Source organism: Amphibalanus amphitrite, unplaced genomic scaffold, assembly GCF_019059575.1.
Source record: "Amphibalanus amphitrite isolate SeventyFive unplaced genomic scaffold, NRLGWU_Aamphi_draft 000010F_arrow, whole genome shotgun sequence".
Classification (NCBI taxonomy): domain Eukaryota; kingdom Metazoa; phylum Arthropoda; class Thecostraca; order Balanomorpha; family Balanidae; genus Amphibalanus; species Amphibalanus amphitrite.
The window spans coordinates 253,441-278,639 of record NW_024881506.1 but is presented as its reverse complement, the minus strand read 5'-3'; the positions used below and the strand labels follow the sequence as shown (position 1 = coordinate 278,639).

Here is a 25,199-nt window from a genome sequence, read left to right as displayed (position 1 = left end):
CGAAGTTAAAAAAATGTAATGCAATATAACTCAAAAAGTTTTGATCTGAGAAGTCTGATATTTTGCCAGGCGTCTTTGGGGCATATGATTACCCCTAGGACCGATTTTCATTAAAATCTGAGAGATGAGGGTGACGGGCCTGGTACGATCTATCGTGGAATGCCCCTGCTGTACGCAGTTTTCACCAGTCGCGCGATGCCAACTCTGCTGGTTCCAGTCTTTCTTCATCGTCGTCGCGTATACCAGCGAAACCCCTTTTTTAACCGAAATGATCTTTTTTGTGAAGCGGCTGTTATTAAATCCCTCATCGGTTTGAACAGTTCAATTCATCATAGTCACTAATTCGCCGCCTCCCCTCATTTGACTCGCGTCCCTCGGCCCTTCGACACTGCGGAACAGTATCCCTGCAGGCACCAACCCCTGCTGCCATCTAGGGGCATTGCTGTAAGCTCAGTAGGGCACTGCGGGACAGTGTGCCTACAGGCGCCGACCGCTGCTGCCATCTAGGGGCAGCATCACAAGCTCAGCCCCATTTTTGGGCTTGCTATTCCCGGGCTTGGGATTACTGATTACTGTTACTGATTACTGATGACTGATCACTGATAAGCGGTGTCTGCTTCAGAACTACTAATTGTTTAGGGGAGAGTGGGGTAAGATGCCCAGGGTGGGAAAGACGCCCCACCCCCTCTAGCGGCGAAACAAAGAATCGAACCTGGAAATTAATGTTCTTAGCGTAAAGCGGAAGCCTGCCTTGTTAACCGAACAAAAATTTGCGAAGCTCAGTTGGGCAACGGCTGGCTGGTGATTGCATGTTTTTTATTTGCTGCTTTCAAAAAATATTTTGGTGTCAAAACATTGTAAATATCAAAGAAGGTAGATAATTTTTGCGTCCCTTGCTATGGTCGTGATACATCAACATGCGTGTACTATATCCCAAACAGTTTGTTTCAGGGTGTAGTTTTATGGCTAACAAATTGTACTGATTTAATGCTACTTTGGTACCTTAGGGTAAGATGCCCCCTGTCCTGATGGGGAAAGACGCCCCCCTAAATATGTAGGCTGTCCTTCAAGCAGCCCGTCAAATCATTTATTACCTACATACTTGTGATGGGAGACAAAAGCTGATCTGGGACTATTGAGAGTCCAGTACAGTCGGGTGCTCCCCATGCCGGTCTCTCGGCCCACACAGCGACTTTTTGGGCGGCATCTGGCTCTGAGAGCCCTCACGACGGCCTCTGTGGGCCCCATTATTGGCTCCAGGGCCCCTCACGACATCCTTTGAGGGCTCCCACGTTGGCTCCACGGGCCGCGCTGGCATCTGAGGTCCCCACGATGGGCTCGGGCCCTCAAGCATCATGAAGACCTATAAGGGCCCCCACAGTGGTCTCCGAACGCCACCACGAAGGCTTGTTTGGCCGCGCTGGACTATGATGGGCGGCCCTAACGATGACCTCTGAAGCCCCTTACGACTACTTTCAGGGCCCTTACGATGACGTTTGGTGTCTCTGTCTACTGCAGGCTCGAAGGGACTACTGATTCGTTCAGGCGATTCACGTGCCCATTTATGTCACTTATAGTGCAGGGGGCATCTTCCCCAACGCCAGGGGGCGTCTTTCCCACCCTGTGGGGTAAGATGCCCCCTTTCACTTCTTCAGGAAAATTCTTAATAGCAAAAAAAGTTATCATATTTCAGGCACGAAAGTATGATATTTTTGGAGAAAAATGATGTCGGCTTCCGTTGAAGCTCCAAGTTTTTGCTTTCCGACCGTCATTTTCGAATAATATATGACAAAGTAAAACCCTGGGCATCTTTCCCCACTCTCCCCTACTGCTACTGTCTTTGCATGGCTGATTTTATGCTCAAATATGTTTTTTGTGAGCATTTACGAAAACGAAGCCAATTACGATTGATGGAGTTTTAAATGCGCATATTCTAATAAGTCAAATTCTCTGAAGGACATGATGTGGAGTTTGCTAATCCAGAATTGGAGGATCAAAAGCATGCGATAGCATGCTTTTGCATCCGGAAATTCATTTCCCATTGGTGGGTCCACTGAACTCTAATATATACTGGAAGGAGCATTGGTGACTTGTTTTTGTCTATCGATTTCCGCCATGTTGTGTATACCAGAAATATAAATTGCATGTACGGTAGCAGAGGTGCAGCTAAGTGAGAGGTACACTAGTCAAAAGTGCTGCTGCTTCATGCTTGCAGTTTGATTGCAGTGATCAACTTTTCAAGACTTTGGTATACACAACATGGCGGAAATCGTTAGACATTCTGACCCATATACGGCCAAGGCGAGTGCCTCCCCCTGGGTGGGTCGCTGAAAAAAAGTTCGGCTGAACCTGTTTGTCAGTGAGTATGTGAGTTTGTCCAAGCTTTTTTGGACCTGGAGTCAGAATGGGTGGACCGATCGGGACGAAAGTGGGACCGTTTGATTCGTCTCCGGCGAGGTAAACTTTTGGTGCTGGCCTCGGTTCGCTCGGTGCTTCGTGGCACATACTATTCCGCTTCAAAGTTTCGGTGACACGAAATTTTTTGTCAAAGCTTCAGGTCAACCCGAGGTCACGGGCAAAGCCATACTGGCGGGACACATCGATAACACCTTGAACCAGTTTCCAGGGGGGTCACCGTCTGCGAGGGGTGCAGGTTGCACGTGCTGGGGTCGGAAAACCGTTTTGACGTGAGGTCCTCTGGCTCAAAGAAATTTTAAGCTATCAACCTCAAAATCGGTTCAATGGTAGTCCCAGGCAAGGCCTCCAAAATAATGCACATTTGGTTGAGCTAAACTCTGTGGTGCATGAGCTATGCACGTGCAAGCCGATTGCACCCCTTCGTACGTTGCCACGCCTGCAGGGTAAACGGCAGCTCTAACTGGTTCAAAACTTGCAGGTCATCAGAAGAATACATTTGATCACGACATTCCGGCGAGATAATATCCGAGGGGTGCAAGCTGCGCGTGCGGGGGGCAGCTTGCACCCCTCACGACACCTCCCAGATCTTCATTAAAAACCGACAAAAGTCGGTTTTTAATGAAGTCATTGGGCTATGGATCCTCCAATTCTGGCCCAAGGCAACGCACGAGCGCTGCCGGCATCTAGTGTAATAATTGAATGAGGACTTTACTCCACAAGAAATCGTTCGGGTCGGAGCTTTCGAATTGTATTACAAAGCTTCGTCAGCGTATCGTAATCGGGTTGGGGGGGTATCGGTCGCAAAATTGAGGGCGATTCGTCTTTGGCAGACAAGGACATGTCACAGATAGTAAAATAGATAAATAGCACGTGACATTCTGTGATAAAACATTTAACGTATATGAAAAAGATGAAAATATCTCATAAGCAATATAGATTCTAATTATATCTAAATCTGTTCAATTACAAAGGTTATATAAAGTGATAAATAGTAATAAAGACCTACCTAGGATATATAGAAAGTGATATAAACATGTATGCAACATCAATAGGTAATAGGCTAACAAAGGTACCAGGTATATAAAATACACTATAAACGACCAAGAAAATCATTCAATAGGTAAGGAGTAAAAATGATAGCAATGATCAAAAACACTCCATCAATTATAGGCTAGAACATTCACAACTAATAACATTATTAAAAGGTGGATATAAAGTTCACAAGAAGTCAAATTCTAATCAACACCTTTGATTATGTACGTTTGTATTTGTCTGTATATGTAAGTGTCTGCAGTGATATCAATTAGTAAAGCAGCTCTAATTAGCGAAGTTACCCAATGGGGTCCGGCTGTATAGGATTATGTAATGTGCATTGCGCAATGCACTCGGGATATTTTTTCAATGTTTATCGAAGCCGGCCCTGAATCATGTTCGGCAGTTTCTGCCGGGTTACTGTCATTATGTAACCATGTGCTTAGCATGCTGATTAGTGTTCCGATGGATTAATTTCACAGACCGTGACGGTAAGAACATGACATTTTTCAAAGTGTGAGCAGTTTTCCTTTGATCAGGAACTGGATTTCAGGAACTGGATGATCAGTAACTTCATTCTACATGTGGTAGAGCCATTATTATTTGCCAGGACTGTTGCTGGTAACTCATGTCTGCACATCTTCAACGGCCTGTCTCTTGTTGGTTGTCTGTCTTCTTGTTTGGCTTCTGTTTTGCTATAGGTACTTTTTTCGCGATACGGTAACATTCCGCCCATGGTTTCCGCTGTTTCGGTAGTTTTCCCTTCCCGACCTCTCCGCTGCGTTGTGTGCCGTCGCCGGTCACGTTTGCCCAGGTCTGGGGCGTTTTTTTGTGATTGTTTATACCGCTGGGCCTGTCGTACACAGTGTTCCGTGTCGGGCCGGTGCCATTGTTGGCAGCGGATGTCATGGATACCGCCGTGGGGAGGCGGACGCCCGTATGCGGCGGCAGGGCCTCGGGGTGGCTGCTCCCAGTCCCGAGACCCGCCGTACTACACCCGACTGGACCTCACTGGTAGCGGCTGGCCAGGGGAAAATTACCCAGCGCACTCACCCACTGACAAATTCAACTGCAGGCTCCGCACCTCGAGTCGTAGACGGCTGGCAGCGTTGGCAGTGATAATAATCGTAGTTTCAGTTACAAGCGCTATGCATACGGCAAACCATTTTGAATAATAATCTTTTACTGGCCGTCAACCCTTGAGCAGTTTTCGAGAGGGCTTTTTGAAACAGAGAATCTCTTTTGACATGGACATTGGACACTCAGGACAGCCTTCCGCGGCACACGCTCGCCAATCTCTTATATTTCACTCAAGTGTCTTAGGACCTATTAGTTGGTAAAGTAATATTGTGAAGAACATCTTCAGCCAGTCTTTTGTGTATGTACGGTCCCTGTCCGTCTGTCAGTACGGTCCCGGTCTGTCGGTACGGTCCCGGTCTGCCTGCCCCGGTACGATCCTGGTCTGTCAGTACGTCCCCTCCGTCTGTCAGTACGGTCCTGGTCTGTCTGTTCCGGTCTGCCTGTCCCGGTACGATCCTGGTCTGTCAGTACGATCCTGGTCTGTCAGCATGGTCCCTGTTTGTCGGTCCTGGTCTGTCTGTCGTTACAGTCCCTCCGTCTGTCATTACAGTCGTTACAGTCCCTCCGTCTGTCGGCACAGTCCCCTCCGTCTGTCGTTACAGTCCCCTCCGTCTGTCGTTACAGTCCCCTCCGTCGGTCAGTACCTACAGTCCCCGTCTGTCCGACTCAGACCGGGTAGGAATGGACTGTGGAGGGGAGCGCCGCCGACAGTATGACCCGGCACGACCCGCGCCGTGAGCCCGAATGGCCCGGGGCGCTGTCGGCCGGGACGGGCCGCCGACCCGTCTGAGCCCGGCGGCTGCCGGTGGAAAACTACCCGACACTCAAGTCGATAGCACGTCTGGAGCGGGCGGCGTCCGTGTGGCTCTCCGGCCGCCCCCCGGACGGGGCCCCTGTTACTGTCGCAACAGGTCCCTGGATGGGGCCCCTGAATACCGTCCGGGGTCCCTGGACGGCGCCCAGCTGATACCGTCCGGGGTCCCTGGACGAGGCCCCTGGTACCGTCCGGGGCCCCTGGACGAGGCCCCTGTTGCTGCCCAAAATGTCCGAAGGACGAGGTCTCTCGTATCGTTCGGGGTCTCTGGACGGGGGACGGGATTTCTAAACGAGGCCCCTGAGCAGTCCCTGATCACGCCTCGATTTGAATTAGGTACCGTTCCGTCCGTTCGTTCGGTCCGTGCAAAGGGCCCCTGTTACTGCCCAGGTGGTCCCTGCATTGGATCCCTGTTATCGTTTGATATGTCCTGTAACAGGCCCCTGTTCCAGACCAGGCGTTTTCTTGATTGAATGGGGTCTATTTGTCCATGTCCGTCTTTACATTCTTTGGATGGGCCGTTGTGTCTCTGGCTGAGCTGTGACTGGACGGGGACCCTGTAACTCAGGAGGGGCCCCCGTGACTGGACGCGGCCCTGTATCTCTACATAGACCCTGTGACCGTCTGGACATCTCTGGATATAGCGGCATCCGTCAGTGTGCTCCGGTCCCTAAAATGCATCAATTGGGAGCGCGAAAGTGGGCTCACACAGCTCGGTAAATTCGCGCGTGTTGATGCACATTTCTGAGCTGCATGTATCCGATTAGTGCAGAATGTTTCCCTACCGCATATCAAACTGCTATTGTCGGGAGCTGATTCGTTTCACACATGCGCTGCCACCGAGCCGGTGCGGTTTTATTTGGCGTGCCGTCGGTGCCGGAATGCCGGTTGTTGATCCATTGATATACCAAAGGCCCGGCTAATTGCACGGTACAATTCGCCTCTGAGGTGACACTATCGGTGGGTCGTTGTGTGGACACTGCACAGAGACATTGGGTCTCCGTGGTGCTCATTCTATCGCTGAGCCGGGGACAGATAGCATTTTGTGTGTTGCATAGTTCTGGTACGGCTGTGACTTTTACTTCAAAGTATTTGTCTATCCGGATTCCACGGGTGTTTTATGTATTACAAAGCATCGTGAGAATGGATTTTTTTTCATTTTCGAAGGTAGCGCACCGATATACGAGTAGTCAGTAGACTGAGATTTTAACACCTATTTTTATTTAGTTTTCCATGCCATGGCGTGACTACTGACTTCAACTGATAGGACCCCTCCATGCTTCGACTGCTTCTTTGGGCATCTTTTCCACAGCCAGTCTCGCTAAACCATGGAATCTGTATAGGACACGGAACACTCATAGTTATTCTTATTATGTATAATAGTTTGATCATAGTAGACACAAGTAGTTTAGAGGGAGCTCTTATTAGACTTTCAAGCTATATTATGAATTGTGATATAGGGCTGTATGGGCTGACCCGCCTCAGGGCTCAGCATTGCGAAACTGTCAAACCTACATGACGTTAGTTTGACGGCTCCGTCCAAATGACCAAAGGTTGTTGCTGACTGAATGTTGTTGCTGACCAGTGACAAATGGCCAGAGCGCTGTTCAAATGTCACACTGAGGTCGCGCGATGTGTGCGTGCGTCACTGACCAGCCCATCTGTTCTGTTCTCTCACAGGAAGTTTGCGCAGCGCTCTCCGACAGATCTGGCCGCCGACCACCCGGAGGTCCTGGCCCTGCTCACCCGGTACAGGGTCACGGCAGAGAGCTCCCGCGGTCAGGGCGACGGAGCACCGGGCGGAGCCGAGCGAAAGGTCAGTGGTGTACCTGCGGCAGAGAGCTCCCGGGGTCAGGGCAGAGAGCTCCCACGGTCACTCCGTAGAGCTCCCGCGGTCAGGGCGCCGGCGCCCCAGGCGGAGCGGAGCGAAAGGTCAGTGGTGCACCCGCGGTGGACGGCGCCTGGGGTCCCTGCAGGGAGCTCCTGGGGTCAGGGCAGAGAGCTCTCGTGGTCACTCCGGAGAACTCCCGCGGTCATGGCGACGGCGCCCCGGGCGGAGCCGAACGAAAGGTCAGTGGTGCGCGGACAGCTCCTGGGGTCACAGCAGAGAGCTCCCGGGGTCACGACAGAGAGCGCACGGGATTAAGGCAGAGAGCTTCCGGTATCAGGGCAGAGAGCTCCCGGGGTCAGGGCTACGGAGCGCCCGGCGGAGGCGAGCGAAAGGTCAGTGGTGCACCCGCGGCAGAGAGCTCCGTGGGTCACGGCAGAGAGCTCCCGGGGTCAGGGCAGAGAGCTCCCGGGGTCAGGGCAGAGAGATGGAATAGAATTCCCGGGGTCAGCGCCCGGGGCGGAGCCGAGCGAAAGGTCAGTGGTCAGTGACGCCCAGCGGCGGACAGAGCGCCTGGCGCACAGCCTCCGGGCAGAGGGAGATTGGGGCCTAGCACTAGTGCTTCAAGAACCGGGTACAGGTGAAGGCTGTTTTTCCCTGTGGCGTCATCATTTTCCTTGTTTCATGGTTTATTTTTCACCAACTGAGCGGTGAAGTTCTAACTTACAAAAATAGGAACTATTCATTGTTGAATATAGGAATTGCACGCCGTTGGTTAGTAGTAACGTTCCATGAATATGAGATCAGTCGGTATTCATACCGTGCCACTCACGCTTGTATGTAGGTCATGCGTCGCATGTTTTAAATGTTAAATACGACTTCAACAGCGTGCTGAATGTTTATGTAATTTGTTGTCGGCGTTATTTTGGGTTTCCCTATCAGTGACTCGGGGGGGGGGGGGTAGGTGAAGGAGGGGTATTTCTTTCTGATAATCATTAACGCTTTATTGTATTGTACGCCGTATTAAGTATATAAATCCCAACAAAAGTAGATACATTAGTAGCCACCAACGGGGCTGATATAATGTAGTTCTACAACTGGGGCATTCCACGTCAAATCAAACACCGAAATCCGTCACCCCCTTTGATTTTTCTGAAAATTTGTAGGCAGACTGGGCATGGTCCAAAACTGAGTTACGTATAATATTTTCGAAATTTGATAACACATAGCTGAGATATAGGTCATCGAATATAGCCAAAAATGCCACACATCAATTTTTTAAATGTCTATAACTCTGGTTCCCTTTCTGGTATCAAAATGATATTAGCAGGGTCTTGTAGGCAATTGATAAGGCTTTGATTTTTAATTATAAAATTCAATTGAAGTGACCTTGAAATGCATTTGACCTTGAATTAAAACAGAAAAATTTAAATAGCAAAAAACACGTACCCTTCGATTTGGGTAATTTTTACATATTATGTCCGCCACAATGTTCCTAACCATCTGTGAAAAAATTGGAGTGGGCCATTCATAACTTTAGCAGTAAACGCCATTTTTATGTAGCAATGTCAGGCTTCCACGCGTGACCTTGAAATGACGGGCACGTTGGCGTGTGGAGAGAGGGAGTGGGGAGGGGCTTGTGTTTGGGCGTGTTGAGTGGGGGCGTGTGTGTGCATATGTGTGAAAATCTCCCTTTGTATCTCCCCCTGGCATACACACTGCAGCACATGACGCATGGCAATGGGGATGTGCCTTCGCATTTTTGGCATAGGAATACAATGAACACGGATGCACTTTTATTACATGGTTTCTCACACACACTGCTGCGATACTGATTTCACAACTGATTCAATTCTGACATTACAGGAATCGGAGTACTCTGCCACTTGCACCAGTCGTGTGTTAACAGGGCGAACAAAGTGAATCTTGTGAGTTCCTTTAAGGGGTTTCGACGCCCCAAATCTGTCGGAAAGTAAGTCATTTTCTTGCTGCCATTCATGACATGTGAAAAATTGAACACTGATGGATGGTATGTGTTCACGAGCAAAAAGATAGAACTGTCGTGGGGTGACGATCTGGTTGTCGCCAGGCCTCTGCAGACTTGCCCTCGCAGCCAATCGCTTCAGCGTTCCTCCAATGCCATCACACGGTCCCTTCCCATGTGACGTAGCGAAGAAGTGCCATTCGGCGGGAACCCCAAAATCCTCAGCGTGGTGACAAAGATTCACAAAAATTTTTCCGATTCTTATACTGTCCCGCACAGCCATCTGAAAAATAGTACACTTTTTTTGGCGTGTATCCCAGTCTCTCTGAAAGAAAACTCATCAAACCTTTCTGAAACAAATGAACGGCGACTGTGTCGTGTGTCATGCATTCAGAGATGGCGACATAAGAGAGATGTTTTGTTTGGCCATCTTCAAGCCAATAGCAAACAAACGGGTGCACGGTCACTTGGTCACTGTTCCAATGATATGATTGAACCTCATCCTGAACAACAAAGCTATAGTTCTCCGAAAAATCACCGATGACTACAATCTCTCCATCAGCTAGATCGCTGGTTTTGAGCCTCTGCAGGAAGGATGCCTGAGACTTCGCAATAAAATCGTGAATAATGAGACGCTCAACGTCAACGCAAAAGTCTTCAATGAACTCACAGGTCTGTTTTTCGACAGTTTCCAATGTGCACCTGTCTGTCGTTCTCCACTTTCTGAATTGCACCATTTCAATCATATGTTTGTCAAACACATCCTGAACATGTTGCTCCAACCGTTTCGTTCCTGCGCACTCTTCACATTTTCTAAATATGCAGTCTAATGCTGGCGGGTTGCACATAACTTTTGCTAAGCAGTGCTGATAACTAACCAAAATCTCTCCTTCTTTGTTTGCAAGCTTGTTCAGTTGGGAGCCCTCAAGCATCAGCTTCACGTTTTGGTGGAGACTACAAACACAGACGCTATGCGTTCCGCTGGCCCCGGCCAAGACACACTGAGGTGGGCGTAGCTCAGCAAATTTCGACAGTCCGATTTTACTTTCTGGGTGTTCGCTTTTAAAACATCGATGAGCTTCTTTCAAATTGCAAAGCATTAAACGTTTCTGCACGTGTTCTTTTTTTCCTTCAGCATTTATAATGGACAAAAAATCTTTTTTCCCAGGCATCTGACGACTGATGTCGTCTCGGAGGTAAAATAACTTAACCCGTTTCTCCGTCTCATCGCACAGTGATTTTCCAGCTTTCTGACAAGGATCGCTAACAGAGCCCTTTTCCTCTTGCAACCTCTTCGCTGCACAAGCCACATGAACTGTCGTTTCGAATACGCTTGCTATCTGTCTGGCGGACCATGATGCAGGTACTGTGGTGAGTATACGAAGTTTCTCATGTCTGTCAGTGCTTTTGCTAAATTTTGCTTTTAGCTGCTCGAGCATTTCGTCATAAAAACCCGCTTTCTCAGTTGCATCATCGCTCGCAGTCGCCACCCTGTCAGTTTCTGAGTTACCTTGCAAATGTGATAATTTTGATTGCACGATGCCGGCGATTTTTTTCGTTTTCTCCGTAACATAATGCTCTTGACCTAGTTTTCTTTTAGTTAAAGGTGATCCTCCGAGCAAACCGAAAGTTTCATTTAACACGTTGACCTCGTGTGCCGCCTCCCATTCTTCGATGCCGCTTGCAGGACTGAGGACGGGGGTGGCAGGACTGCTGGACGAATCATGGCGGGTTCCGGTTTTGTCGCCACTGTTCGCAGTACAAGCCGCATCCGTTGTTTCGATAACTGATAATTTTGCTAGGTCTTTGCGACACCATGTGCAAAGAAGCGACGCAGCATTTAAGCCGAAGTCAGCACATTTTCTCAATTGCACCTCACTAATGCGCCTTAAATTTCGCTTCCTTTTCTGTGCTGGATGGCGCTTAAGCGGGTCACAACAATACAGCTTGTTGCTTAGTACTAATTCTTTTTGGCTGTCGGCCTGGGCCATGTCTTCTGCGTTGATGTGTTATCTGCAATAGAATGCATGCAATTATCCCAAGGTCGATAAGAATGCTAATGAAACAATGCATGAGCCCTTGCCTTATTGCAACAAAAGTTTGCATTTGCAGTTTGCATTCAGGGTACCTATGAACAACACAACGTGAGAACAGTTAACCCGCGCCGGGCAAAGGGAATGGTGTTTAATTAACCCCCTTCACCTCTGCTCCTAGGTCACGTAGCGACACGGAATATGGGACATTCGAAAGAGCGTCAAAAAAACACGACGAAAGTACTCCGTCATTTTTTAGGTCAGGTAAAAGGTCAGTTCACCAGAGTTCATCAAAGGCCAAATTTTGCCTTCTCTAATCGTTTGACAAATCGGCTCACAACTCGGCAACAAATAGAGCTGTAGCGCCACAAAAAGCGCATTCGATAGCTCTTTAACGTCTTTTCTGAAATAACTTATCAGATTCAAACTAAATTCAATGGTTCCAGATTTTTTTACGATTTTCTTTTAAAAACTTTTGACTTTAGAACGGCATAACGCTGCTTTTGACAGCATTTTGCTACCCTCGTTGAAACACAAACAAACTTTTAAGGGACCCTTACAAGGTCATTTAAAATTTGACCTGAGGTCAAGGTCATGTCCTAGTCGGAAAAGGCTATGTCGCATATCAGTCGATCTGTATCGTCGATCTGAAAACATTTCAAGTGTTTTCATCGCCCTAGCATGTCTCTATGAAAATGCATTGTAAAAAATACTGCTGGAGATCTTTCAGGACCTGGGATGACCTCAGAGACATAAAGATGGAGCAGTCACGATTGCAAATTTCCAATTTAATGTATCTTGACCTTTCGTGACCTGAGATGACCTCAGGGGCATACGGAGGGGCTACGGGCTGCAATTTTCCGACTAAGTGCGTCTTGTTAACCGGTAAGCCGAGGTTTCAGGCCGAGGTTTCAACGGCATTCGTCCAAAACAGGCGCCTTTGAATTTTCTCCCACTAACCTATAATGGAGAGGGCGCAAAATTAGCCTGACCTTAGGTCACCGATGTAAAGGATTCCTAGATATACGTATGATAGATGCTGTTACTCAATTGCTGACAGTTTCAAAGCGATCGTTTAGTTGGTGTAGCTATGGCGAGCATTCTGACTTTTCTAAGGTAAGGCCACTCGACATGATCGATAACCTGAACATGATAGACGTGGGTCTGAAACCTCCACGTACGGAAAATATGCATAAACAGGTGTGCAAAAAAAAAAAAAACGGCGACGCTCCTTGCCATCGTTTTTGAGATACATATCTGTGAAAACCTTAGGGGTGTGACTGTGAGATTACCCCTCGGCACGGCTCGGTTAATATAACGATTGTTCAACGAATCGCACGAGAGTTTCAAGTAATGAATGCCTTTTTATTATTACCTATGAACTCTGGCAAATTGATCCATAAATTTAACTTGGGCAAACATATTATCAATGAATGTGTTGGTAAGATGGTAGAATTCAAAACATCTGCTCTCCTCGGTCACACATCCGTTCTTTGGCATACATGCAAAATTGAAGGGAACTGTAGGGAATCAAAATCGCAAAATCCATTCAAAAATTATTATGTCGCTCATGAATTTACATCAGCGGTATACACTCGACGCATGTCTCATGTTGTAGGTACTACCTATTTGATTACTTTTTGTAGCACTTTTATAAAAATGAGCTTTGGTCACCTATCAAAAATACTTCAAGAACTGTTTAAATACTGACCAATACCTACAATGCATGAAACTATGTATATCATTGCTGGATGTTAATGCTAATTTAAGTCATTGGATAGCATAGCTATGTTTATCAAACCAGTCATCAAGTGTCAAAACAGTTACGACTTACGAATGACACAAACAACGCTTGCCTATTGAAACACATTTTCTAAAAATTAAAACTAACGTTTGATGCGCCGATGCCGACGCTAAACCAAAATAAATTGAACAATGCGAAAATAATGTTTCACCTGATAGTGACAAGCATTATATACAATTGCAAAAAGCCACTCAGCATACCTGTCAGACGACGGAGGTGACAAGAGCCTCACGCTATCTTAGAGGATGAGCAACATTCAACTGACCGCGGCCCCGAGGCTTCAGGCATTACGAAGCGCTGTGATTGGTGGATCATGATGGTCTGGTCACGTGACGATACCCAGCTGAGACGCTCACCGAAGCCCATAGCAACCAAAGCGCCAAGCTCAAACAGGGGATGCAGTGCTGAGCTAGGTATTTTAGGGCGCTTCAGCCTTGAATGCAACAAAATAAGCAGCGTATTATCAGTTATCGAAACAATAAGGTACAGCCCTCTGCAAACTGCGTGGTAGGTATTCTTTTTTCGACAAAAATGAGAATAACGCGAATAGTATGCTATCGGTCATTCGGAAATCGTAACAGCAAGACGCGCTAGACCCCGCGCCTTAGATTGGCATCATCACCGTATTCAGTTTTCATCTAGTTCGGCAACTAAACCCAAAAGCTTATATTTGCCCCCAAAACAAACTTTTGCATTTTGTTGCCACACAAGGCGTATACTTTGTTTATTGATAGACCTAATCGAAGGAGTGGAGCATGGCGCATCTATTTGCAGGGAGTTCCGACCGACTGATAACATAGCCTTTGAGTTATTATCGGTTTTGTCGAAAAAAGAATACCTACCACGCAGTCTGCAGAGGGCTGTACATTTGCAAGGAAGCGTATGCCAGGAATGATCTGCTAGCCTGCCTATGTAACGATAGGCACTGAATACCTACTGATCATGGAAAAGGCTCTTTGGTTGCAAAACCTAGGTACTGATCCCATTAATCAGGGTTGAGTTAAAAAAAAATAAGAATGTAAAATAATGGAACAGGCGGCAGGGGCGGATCCAAGGGGGGGTCACATGGGTCATGGCCCCCCCCTTGAGGCCCGGGGGCCCAAAGACCTGCCAGGGGCACCACCGGCCTATCAGGGGTATCACAGTCCTGACAGGGGCACCACAGGACCGCCAGGGGCACCACAGGCCTAGCAGGGACACCACGGGCCTGGTGCCCCTGGGCCCTGACAGGACTGTAACGCCCCTGACAAGCCTGAAGTGTCCCCGGCAGGCACGTGGTGCCCCTGACAGGCCTGAGGCGCCCCTGCAAGGCCGGTGGTGCCCCTGGCAGGCCTGTGGTGTCCATGGCAGGCCTGTGGTGCCCTTGCTAGGCCTCTGGTGCCCCTGACAGGCTTGTAATGCCCCTGGAAGGACTGTGGTGCCCCTGGGCCCTGACAAGCCTGAGGTGCCCCTGACAGGCCAGTGGTGCCCTTGCTAGGCCTGTGGTGCCCCTGGCAGGCCTCTGGTGCCCCTGACAGGCTTGCGGTGCCCTTGGAAGGACTGTGGTGTCCCTGGGCCCTGACAAGCCTGAGGTGCCCCTGACAGGCCCGTGGTGCCCTTGTTAGGCCTGTGGTGCCCCTGGCAGGCCTCTGGTGCCCTTGCTAGGCCGCTGGTGCCCCTGGCAGGCCTCTGGTGCCCCTGCGCCCGGAGAGGACTGGTGCCCCTGAAAAGTCTGAAGTGCCCCTCGGCAGGCCCGTGGTGCCCCTCGGCAGGCCCGTGGTGCCCCTGACAGGCCCAAGGTGCCCCTGCAAGGCCGGTGGTGCCCCTGGCAGGTCTGTGGTGCCCCTGGCAGGTCTGTGGCGCCCCTGGCAGACCTGTGTTGACTGGTGCCCCTGCTAGGTCGCTGGTGCCCCTCACAGACCTGTGGTGCCCCTGGGCCTTGACAAGCCTGAGATGCCTGGCTATGACAGGCTCGTGGTGCCCCTGATAGACCAGTGGTGCCCCTGCTAGGCCGCTGGTGCCCCTCACAGGCCTGCGGTGCCCCTGGAAGGACTGTGGTGCCCCTGCCCCTTGAGGTGCTCATGGGCCCAACAGGCCCGTTGTGCCCCTGACAGGCCTGTAGACGTGTCCTTGCTAGGCCTGTGGTGCCCCTGCTTCCTGGCGGGCCTGTGGCGCCCCTACAAGGCCGTAGGTGCCCCTGACAGGTTTGTGGTGTCCCTGGAAGGATTTTGGTGCCCCTGACAAGCCTGAAGTGTCAAGGACAGACCCTTTAGACGCCAGTGTCAAGTTCGTCGGACTGACAACGATTTGCTTACCTGATAACGTTCCTGGTAAGTACTCACTACTCAGCGTCCGCAACATATACAGGGTGGGGTGGGGCAGCATAATCGGGAATAAATATCAAACGGGATTATTTGGTCATGAATTTAAAAATATAGCTCCAAGCACTATTTTAACAACATCCCATCAATCGGTCACCTTTTACCTATCCCTCATCCTATTTGACCGCCCTTCGCGTCGATGACCTTCTCAAGGCGGGTCCAAAAGCACGCGCATGCACGTGCAGCCTCCTGCTTGTCCATGATCGCCCATCAGCTTCGTACCTTGCACTGAAGACCGTTTTTACTGATGATAAGTTGTTCATTAAACTTCTACCAAAAAACGCTCCATATAAAGAATTTGGTCGGATTTAAATCGGCGGAGTTGAAGGACCAGAAGTTTTTGGTTCATCTCAGGTGGAGGTGCCCTACACAATAACATGTCGTCCTCACTGCAGTACCAGCACGGACAGAGTCCTCGTAAGACGTGATCTGGACCGTCAGTGATCCTCTCTTCCGACGACTCCACGTGAGTCTGCCAGAGTGTGGATGTATTTACCAGAGGTGCTCGTTTTATCCGGGCTCGATGAAGTAGGGTGCACCACGTGCACCTCCCTTGAAGACCACCCATAGGTCCATCACCTCAACAGGATGTTTACTTTGCATGACCGCTGCAATATTCTCGATACAATCCCCTATATGGCATGCCATTCTTTTTTATCGTATTCCAGTCGGTGATAAGATTTTTGGTCGCTGAAGTTTTGAACATTGTTTCTTTTTAATATGCTCAAGAGCTTCTTCCTTATATTCAAGTGAGTCATCTTGTATGTCCTCTGCTAAGAGTTATTTTACGACGATTACGTTAACTTTTTGTCCTAAGTATCCCCACACAATCCTTATCGTCCGTGATAACACGTTGACCTGTCCAGCAACCTTTACGTGGAATGGCATTGTTTTAAACAAAATGTTCTTGTTTTACTCGTTTAACATTAGTGTCTATGGGCGCGCGCAAAGCACTTGGAGCACCGTCGAACTATTTTGCTGCTCTTTTCCAGGAAGTTGCATGCTCATGGATGTAGTCATGTCAGATGATGCACAACTTTTGGGCGTTTCATTGCCATGATATAATTTATCAAAATAATGCCATGCCTACTCATGACCAGAGCCCAAAAAGCATTCCCGATTATGCTGCCCCACCCTGTACATATACACATAGCACATTCATATATACTTGCTTACAATTGGTAAATGTGGTTGTGGGTAAGAGTTAAGATACTGACTAAAAATAAAAAATAAAATAAAAAAACTGAAAATGGGGGCACCACCAAAATGAAGTGGACGAAATCCGTTGAGTTTTTAATTTTGGGTATAGGTAGGGGCACCACTTCGATTCATGACCCTCCCCTTGGAGTTTTCCTGGATCCGCCCCTGACAGGCGGTGCTATATCACATGTCATGTGCATCTAAGAGCACCCAGAACTGGTTGGTAGAATGGTGTTCATAGAATTCATGCCATAAGCTGGCAGATTTCCCAATAACACTGAATTTCGCCGCTCCAAGGTCGCGCGCGGTCGCCTGACATGCGCTGACATATGTGTCATTTACTTCCAAGTTTATGAATGGCCCACTCCAATTTTTTCACAGATTGTTAAGAACACATGGCTCGTTATTATATACAAAAATGAGCAAAATCGAAGGTGACGTGTTTTTTGCTATTCAACTTTTTGAATTTCAAGTCGAATTCAAGTAAAGTTCAAGATCAAAAAGTTACTAATTTCTTGTAAAAAAAGAAAGTCGAAAGAATTGTCTATTGAATGAAGTTGAATTCATTAAAATGTGACAAGCGTATCCAAAGTTATGGCAAATCAAAAATATGACGGCCTTCAATTTTTTCAAAATTCAGTACCCTATAATTTTACAATTCCGGGTAGAAATGCAAAAAAACACTCATATTAATTGTTAGGAGGGATAGGTGAATCCGTCTACCAAGTTATATACAAATCGCCGGTGGTAAGGTGCAAATCAGCCCAATTTTGTTCGATTTGACGTGGAATGCCCCAACTGCGTACTGACAGGAGTCCCCCAAAACGCTTATGGTAACACACTGGCAACAAGCGCCATGAACGGTGTGACTGAAACTCGAAGGTGATTGTTGAGCAATCATTTTTTAAACAGTCTAATTGTTTTTCGTTAGTCTCTTTTTCCAGCCAATGATTTGTGATTTCGCTAATTATTTCGCCGTGTCGTATGCGGGAGGGGAGGGGAGGGGAGGGTGGGTGGGGGGGGGGGGGGGTGCGTAGCACAAAGACAACATCTGCTATTATTATGTGCGTGCCTGTCCCGACAGATGGTGTTCATTTACGTGGCATATTGCATCCTAAAGAATGCACTTATGCGTGAAGCTTAGTGGAAACCTATTAGTTACGAAGGCGCGAAGCGACGATAGACTGCAGTCACGTCTGGGAAGCAAAAGAAATATAAAAGAAAACGCTTTGTTCACACCTAGGCCTGCCTAATCCACGTTGTAGAGTAATCTTCAGCATGTACGATTACTTACAGCTCAAATGTGATTAGAAACTGCTGAATGGCCAGTCCTTTACGCTAAGATCCTGTTTCCTACATATTTATCTGGTTTTCGTGCAGTCTGGAACGATTTTTACGTCACTTACGAGTAATTATGTGCTATTTAGTCAGTCGAGAGGATTGCTTCTGTTATCTTGTACCACAATGCCACAAATCCTCGCGTATGATGTTGCGGTTTTCTGAAACAGGCATAAACTACGCCGCTGACGGAATGGGTTCACGCCATGCGACATCACCCGACCTTGCATTCATGTTACCAAACATCATTCGCCCTTGGACGTTACGCGGCGCAACCAGGGTGAATGATTTGCTTTAGCCTTTTCGTATCGTCACCTAGCCTGCTGTTTGTTGGTAACGTCACGAAAAGGAATCCCTGGAAATGCACATTGTAAACTCGTAAAATACTATACATGCTTTGTTTTCTAAGTGATCGCCGTCGTGCTTTTGCAAATTGCAATACGACGAAGGCGCCAAGCGCCGATAGACTGCACAATCACGTCAGTGGGAACATGTTGACCACCTCACACAGTTGGCTGATGGGGATACTATGGGCGGCTATGAGGTGGCAGTTGACAGTAGGCTCAGACCGATCAGCATATGACGGGGTTATTCAGGCTCCAACCAGGCACCAGTGCATGGAAAGATGATCCCAGCGTGCCCCGATCATAGTGACAGCAGACCGAGCCCACCGTGCCTCTATGTGGGCCCCGCCAGCCCAGACTCGCACAGTCAGTTCCGCCGTGTTTTACCAGTCCAGGCGCCGCGGTGGTAACTCGTGCAGCCGTGTTTTACCAGTCCAGGCTCCGCGATGGTAACTGATAATACCCTCTTACGCAGTCAGTTCCGCCGTTGCGGTCTCACGGCGCCTCTGTCTCCAACAATGGACGGTTATGGAGACAGGGCACGTGCCCTCCGACCAGCGGCGTGCCATGGAAACTCGGTTCTGTCTGTGAAACGCACTCAGAACCTGTTCAAAGATTTCTGATCGTTTATGTTCTGTGTCTGAAATTTGTTTGGGCAGCTGCTGTATGCGAGGCAGCAAATCCAGTGTCCCATGAAGCAGCAGTTCCCGTCTGGTTAGTAGAGGATTTTTGTTATTCTTGGAGTGCGTGACATTGCCTGAATCTTACATTCCTAAACCTTGAAGCATTTTCAAACCGGTTGTATATGCGTCATTACGTGAAGATTTCACAAAGTCATCGGGTACTCTATCCTCAATCCGGTTTCCCGACTAACTTCATGGCTTCTTGGGATAATCTCGCCCCAAATTTGGTTGCAATAGAGTTTTGTCAATAGCCGGAACCACCTGTGCAAGCCTGCGTCCTGCATTACGTGGGTAGAAAATAATACTGACATGTGATGTGCTGCCGCAAGTTCCTAGTTTTGTTTCACGTCATGGCCTCAGTCTTGTGTGCTCCTCCTCTCAGATCAATGATCATTGAACTCCATCAAAACATCACTTTCGGTCTGAGCCTACTGTCAGCTCCATCAAAACAGCACTTTCCCGGCGTGCCTTTGCAGAACTGCCTCTACTCAGAGTTATGGATCACAAGGTCCTCTATTACGCTGGATCAATTGGACAGCGTGTGTTTTGTGCGTCGAGTTGTGGATCAATTGAACGGAGGGTGTTTGGTGTTCTGCACGAGCGGTAGTGACTGTGTCGCCTCGCCCACGCGGTGTGCGTGATTAAGCCGACTGTGGCACTGCCCGTTGGTAAAGTGCTTACTTTGCAAGGGCAAGCTGAATTCAATTGCAGATAGATACTATTTTGTCAGCCGAGTTGGTTGTGATGCCAAGGGCCTTAGCTGTGCTGCCGAGGGCTTGCCATTTCCACCAAGCTTAGTCACATCTTAGCAGTAGAGAATGGGTAGACTCGGCTGAAATACAAGTACACTGTACAGTCACTCAGAAACATCAGGTAACCATTAACCAGCCTATACGCGAGCGAAATGAAACAGGCGCTACCAGTACCACAAGTCGCACTGTGCCCGTTGGTACGGTGAGGGATGCGTGTGTGGAGGGATATGGGGAGGGGAGGAGTTGTTCAGCATAATTCAGCACAGCGGCGCAGCACAGCGCTGATGGGTGTCACCACATGTGGCCGGACACCCCTCCGACTGTGCTGTGCCCCGGGGCCGTTACACCGAACAGGTGACAACAGCAGGTGACAGCGGTCCCGGCCGGTAGTTGTGTGTGCGTGTTGAGCCGGCCGCGGGGCTCCGGTTAGAGTCGCCCTGACCGTGCCGTGCGGATGGAGTGCCAGGGGGCGGCGGTAGGTCAATGATGGAGTGCCAGGGAGCGGTGGTGGGTCAATGATGGAGTGCCAGGGGGCGGTGGTAGGTCAATGCCACTGGTGGACTGAGACTGACGAGGGTATACTATAGTCTGTGTGAACTGTTTGGGTGCACCGTTTCCCGTGTTTGCCGGTGTGTTATGACTGGCGATTGACCCACGGTGATAGTCGCTGTGAACGATAGTGTCCGTGTGTGCCGTGTGTGATTGTGTGTTTGAACAGGATATGTCCGCACCGGCTGTGTGTACCTGCGGCCGTTAGTTGTTATCGCGCCCAGTGGTGTATCCTGTCGGTGAGCGCGCACAAGGTCCCTCCGGTGGGGAACTGAGTGACATTTGGTGTGTAGACGCGCCTCACCCAGTGCCACCGTTCGCCGATACCTCACTGCACCTGTGCCCGCGTCAGGTCAGATCTCTGACCGGTCACTCTGCCCCGCCAGGTCAGCTCAATGACGGGAATCTGACGCCACCCCCTCTGCCCCGGCAGGTATCTCAGAGCGAGCGGCACTCGTCGGCGCCCATGTCTCCCACGTCCACCCACTCGGGTCCGCCGGAGCGGGAGCGGGCGGCGCGGCTGGACAGCGTCGGATCGCTGACCTCTCTGCTGAGCGACCTGACGGCGGCCGGCGCGGCGGCCGAGTCGCCGCCGGCGCCGATCAGCCCCGCCGACACCGACCGGGAGACAGAGGTGAGAAATGGGTGCGGGGGGGGGGGAGGGGGTGAACGGGTGATCAGTCAGACGGATGAATACAGTTGGCCAGAGAAGGAAGGGGAGAATCAAATCCCGATGTATTTTTGTCTAGTCTGTGCCTGGTGGCGCAGATAGTTGCATGCTTGGCATTGCTTTTAATTCAGTCATGTCTGAGCGTTTTTTCTTCTTGTAAGTGCGTACATTATGTGGCGGTGGATTCTAGCGGCGCTCAGTTCACAGCTGTGTGTCGGAGGGCCAACCCTTTTGTGTATCAGTCATCTGACGGTGTCTCCCGCCGCCAGCTGTGCGGCAGCGGACTGCTGCGGCCGGTCCGACCGCTGTATGTATCTGTGTATCAGCCGTCTACTGACCGTGTTTCTCCGCCTTCAGCTATGCGGCAGCGGACTGCTGCGGCCGGTCCGACCGCTGTATGTATCTGTGTATCAGCCGTCTACTGACCGTGTTTCTCCGCCTTCAGCTATGCGGCAGCGGACTGCTGCGGCCGGTCCGACCGCTGTATGTATCTGTGTATCAGCCGTCTACTGACCGTGTTTCTCCGCCTTCAGCTATGCGGCAGCGGACTGCTGCGGCCGGTCCGACCGCTGTATGTATCTGTGTATCAGCCGTCTACTGACCGTGTTTCTCCGCCTTCAGCTATGCGGCAGCGGACTGCTGCGGCCGGTCCGACCGCTGTATGTATCTGTGTATCAGCCGTCTACTGACCGTGTTTCTCCGCCTTCAGCTATGCGGCGGCGGCCTGCTGCGGCCGGTCCGACCGCTGTATGTATCTGTGTATCAGCCGTCTGACCGTCCCTCTGCGCCTTCAGCTGTGCGGCAGCGGCCTGCTGCGGCCGGTCCGGCCGCTGGTGACCGACCAGCGTCTCCACCTGCTGTGGCCGCAGCCGCAGCGTCTCGAGCAGCTGGACGGACCGCCGTTCTGCCCCTCCGAGACCATCACCGTGGCGCTGGCGCGGAGCTGCGGCGCCGAGCTGCACAGGTAACACAGCTCTGACACTGACACTGACACCGACACACTGACACTGACACACTGACACTGACACACTGACACTGACACTGACACACTGACACTGACACAGAGACCATCACCGTGGCGCTGGCCCGGAGCTGCGGCGCAGAGCTGCACAGGTAAATCTGATACTAACACTGGCAATGACATCAACACACTGACACTGACACACTGACACCGACATAGTGATGCTGGCGCGGAGCTGCAGCGCTGCACAGGTGATACACTCTGACGTTGACAGAAACACTGACACACTGACCCTGACACAAAAACTGACGACACTTATCAAGTGTGTTGTTGCTTTGGACAATCTTCATATGAAATGTTTTCAAATTGCATCTGTTCATTTTTCTTGTGAACCTGGATCTGATTGTCTGTGTGACCTACTGACCGCTGTTCCCCGCCTCCGCCCAGGATCCTGGACACGTGGGACGTGTACCGGTCCGAGTTCTCCTCACTGGGCTACACGGTCCGGATGGCCGGCGTGCAGAGCCGCTGTCCGGGCGGCCAGCTGGCCTCGGACGTACTCTGTACCGTGTCCGACCGGCTGGTGGCAGCGCCCGAGGGCTACAGCCTCACCGTCAGACATAAACAGGTGAGAAACACAGCTTCACCGTCCGACTGACCGCCCGACACAAACAGGTGAGGATACTGCCGGACAGTCTGTCATAGCCTCATCGTCCGACACAAGTGTGGGCGCATAATGAGCCCGCTGCCGACGTGTGCTTAACCCAAACCAACAAACAAGACTGGAAATAGTTACGTGTGGGCTGTCACCTCTCAAATGAATTAATAGAACGTTCAGTTTGGTTGGCTGATAGTTGAGCTGTCATAAGTTGTCTGTTTATACGTCAGATGTGTTTAGTATCCCATCCTGCCGCCAGGTGTGTCTAGTTCCCCGTCCTGCCGCCAGGTGTACCTAGTTCCCCGTCCTGTCGCCAGGTGTGTCTAGTTCCCCGTCCTGCCGCCAGGTGTGCCTAGTTCCCCGTCCTGCCGCCAGGTGTGCTCAGCTCCCGCTCCTGCCGCCAGGTATGCTCAGTCTCCCCTCCCCTGCCGCCAGGTTTGGCTAGTTCCCCGCCCTGCCGCCAGGTGTCCTCAGCTCTCCCGCTCCCTCTCCACCAGGTGCGGGTGTGCTGCGGGGACGTGTCGGGCTTGCGCGGCGCCATCAGCAGCCTGCTGCAGCTGCTGCGGCTGTACGCCGGAGACGGCTGCCCGCAGCTTCTGATCTCCGACCGGCCGCGGCTCGCCCACCGCGCCCTGCTGGTCGACCTCTCGCCGCACGGACGGGTGCCCAAACTGGTCAGTTGTGGAGTCTGCGCTATTGAAGTTTGAGCTTTGCTCGCTTTGATCAAACCCAATGCATGTGACGTGGTAACTGGTAACTGGTAAGGCAGCTACGGCTTTCATCACACGCTGCTCTCATATATTTTCTGTCACTGAGCCATCTCAACCACATGATACGCTTGTTCCGTAAACCGTCAAAAGCTGTGTTCTACAGTCGAACTATGTTGTATATTTTGAGATGTCCGGCAGTCCGTTAAATCTATCATCATCATCATCATCATCATCATATTTATTTGACATCCTTTGAGGACAAAACAAGGAGAACATAGCTTCAAATTCAAAATATAACAAGGTCTTGAATTCGTGCATGATTCCCCTACACCACACTAACCTGACCCGACTGCCGAGCCGCAGGACTCGCTCTGTGTGACCCGTCGCTGACCCATCACTGACCTGACCCGACCTGACCCACCCGCAGGACTCGCTCTGTCACCTGGTGGACACTCTGGCCTCACTCAAGATGAACCAGCTGCACCTGTTCCAGCGGTTCGGCGCCGCCGGCACTCAGCTGCCCTACTCGGCCACGTGAGTAGACGCACAGTGGGGCTATGTGTGGGCGCACAGTGGGACTATTAGCCGGCACCCAGCTACCCTACTCGGCCACGTGAGTAGACGCACAGTGGGGCTATGTGTGGGCGCACAGTGGGACTATTAGCCGGCACCCAGCTACCCTACTCGGCCACGTGAGTAGACGCACAGTGGGACTATATGTGGGGCACTCTGCTGCCCTACTCGGCCACGTGAGTGGATTCACGGTGGACTGTGTGTTGGCGCACGGTGGGGTTATGAGTAGACGCACTGTGAGATTAAGCCTGGTCTGTGCACCGACCTGGCCACTGATCAGTGGTCTATGAACCGCATGGAGGACCTGCCATAGAGTTTGAGTTGTGCACCTGACTGCGAGGTCTGACCAGTGCAGTCTATGACGCCGCTATGACTGACCAGCCCGCCCCGCCCTCTGCGCGTGCTCCCTCAGTGAGCTGGTCTCCCTGGACCGGTACTGCTCGGACCGCGGCGTCTCAGTCGTACCCGCCCTGGAGGTACCCGCCGGCACACCAACCGAGGCGCTGCACGCGGCGCGAGCCGACATGGACGCCTTCATCGGCTGCTTCTCCAATGTCAGGTGGGTAGATGATGCCGATCTGCCACGTCAGATAAGCTGCTAACGCATCCACATCAGGTAGTAGAATAAGGTTTCTGTCAAGTGAGTGTGTAGGTATTTTCCTCTGTCAGCTAGGACGGCTGTCGTGTGAGTAACTGATGGTTCTCTGACGTCAAATGGCAGTGACTGGACCGATGTCCCTCCGCGGAGTAACAGATGCGCTCCCGGCTTTGACGTCAGTTGAGAGACTGATGCCTCAATCCACTTACCCTGAGGACATGCTGCCTGGCTGACTCCCAGTCTTGGCTCCTTGCTGTTTAACTTCACACCCTCATCACGTCGTGTTATGTCCTGTTGAGTGTTGACTGCCTCGCCGTTCGATTTCTGTACTCAACGGTAGTTGTAAAGCCCAAGATCAGTAATAGTCAGTGATACTGCTTTTCAGCTAGGTATTTAATGCCAGTCTGTCGAGTCATACTTGCCTCAGCTTCGTTTGGCTGTGCTACATGAGTGTTGCCGTACCATCGTGATCTTTACCTCTCATTCCCTGTTTCCCTGTCATTGCCCTAAACGTGTCCTGGCCGTCTGCAGATCTCTGTAACCCCTCACCGTGTCTATGTACCCCTACAGACACGTGAGGTCTGCCGGCCCCTATACTACCCTCACAGTATCTCCCCATCAGACACGTGCACCTGGGGCCGCACCTGAGCGGCCTCTGGTCCCTCTGTTACCCCTCACGGTATCTCCCCACCAGACACGTGCACCTGGGGCCGCACCTGAGCGGCCTGCTGGTCCCTATACTACCCTCACCGTGTCTCCCCGCCAGACACGTGTAGTCTGCTGGCACCTATGTTACCCCTCGCCGTGTCT

At 50.6% G+C, this 25,199-nt stretch overlaps 1 protein-coding gene across 4 annotated transcripts in view; it reads left to right on the top strand.

Annotated features, from left to right (window-relative positions):
• Window positions 1-25,199, top strand: part of LOC122381028 — a 120,213-nt gene that overhangs the window by 68,170 nt on the left and 26,844 nt on the right. For all 4 annotated transcript variants that reach the window (XM_043364721.1, XM_043364747.1, XM_043364738.1 and 1 more), the window contains 7 exons: window positions 7,025-7,160; window positions 20,653-20,853; window positions 21,684-21,853; window positions 22,298-22,478; window positions 23,006-23,182; window positions 23,646-23,752; window positions 24,204-24,350. In XM_043364721.1, coding sequence (XP_043220656.1) covers window positions 7,025-7,160; window positions 20,653-20,853; window positions 21,684-21,853; window positions 22,298-22,478; window positions 23,006-23,182; window positions 23,646-23,752; window positions 24,204-24,350 — 1,119 coding nt within the window. The remainder of the gene's footprint in view (window positions 1-7,024; window positions 7,161-20,652; window positions 20,854-21,683; window positions 21,854-22,297; window positions 22,479-23,005; window positions 23,183-23,645; window positions 23,753-24,203; window positions 24,351-25,199) is intronic.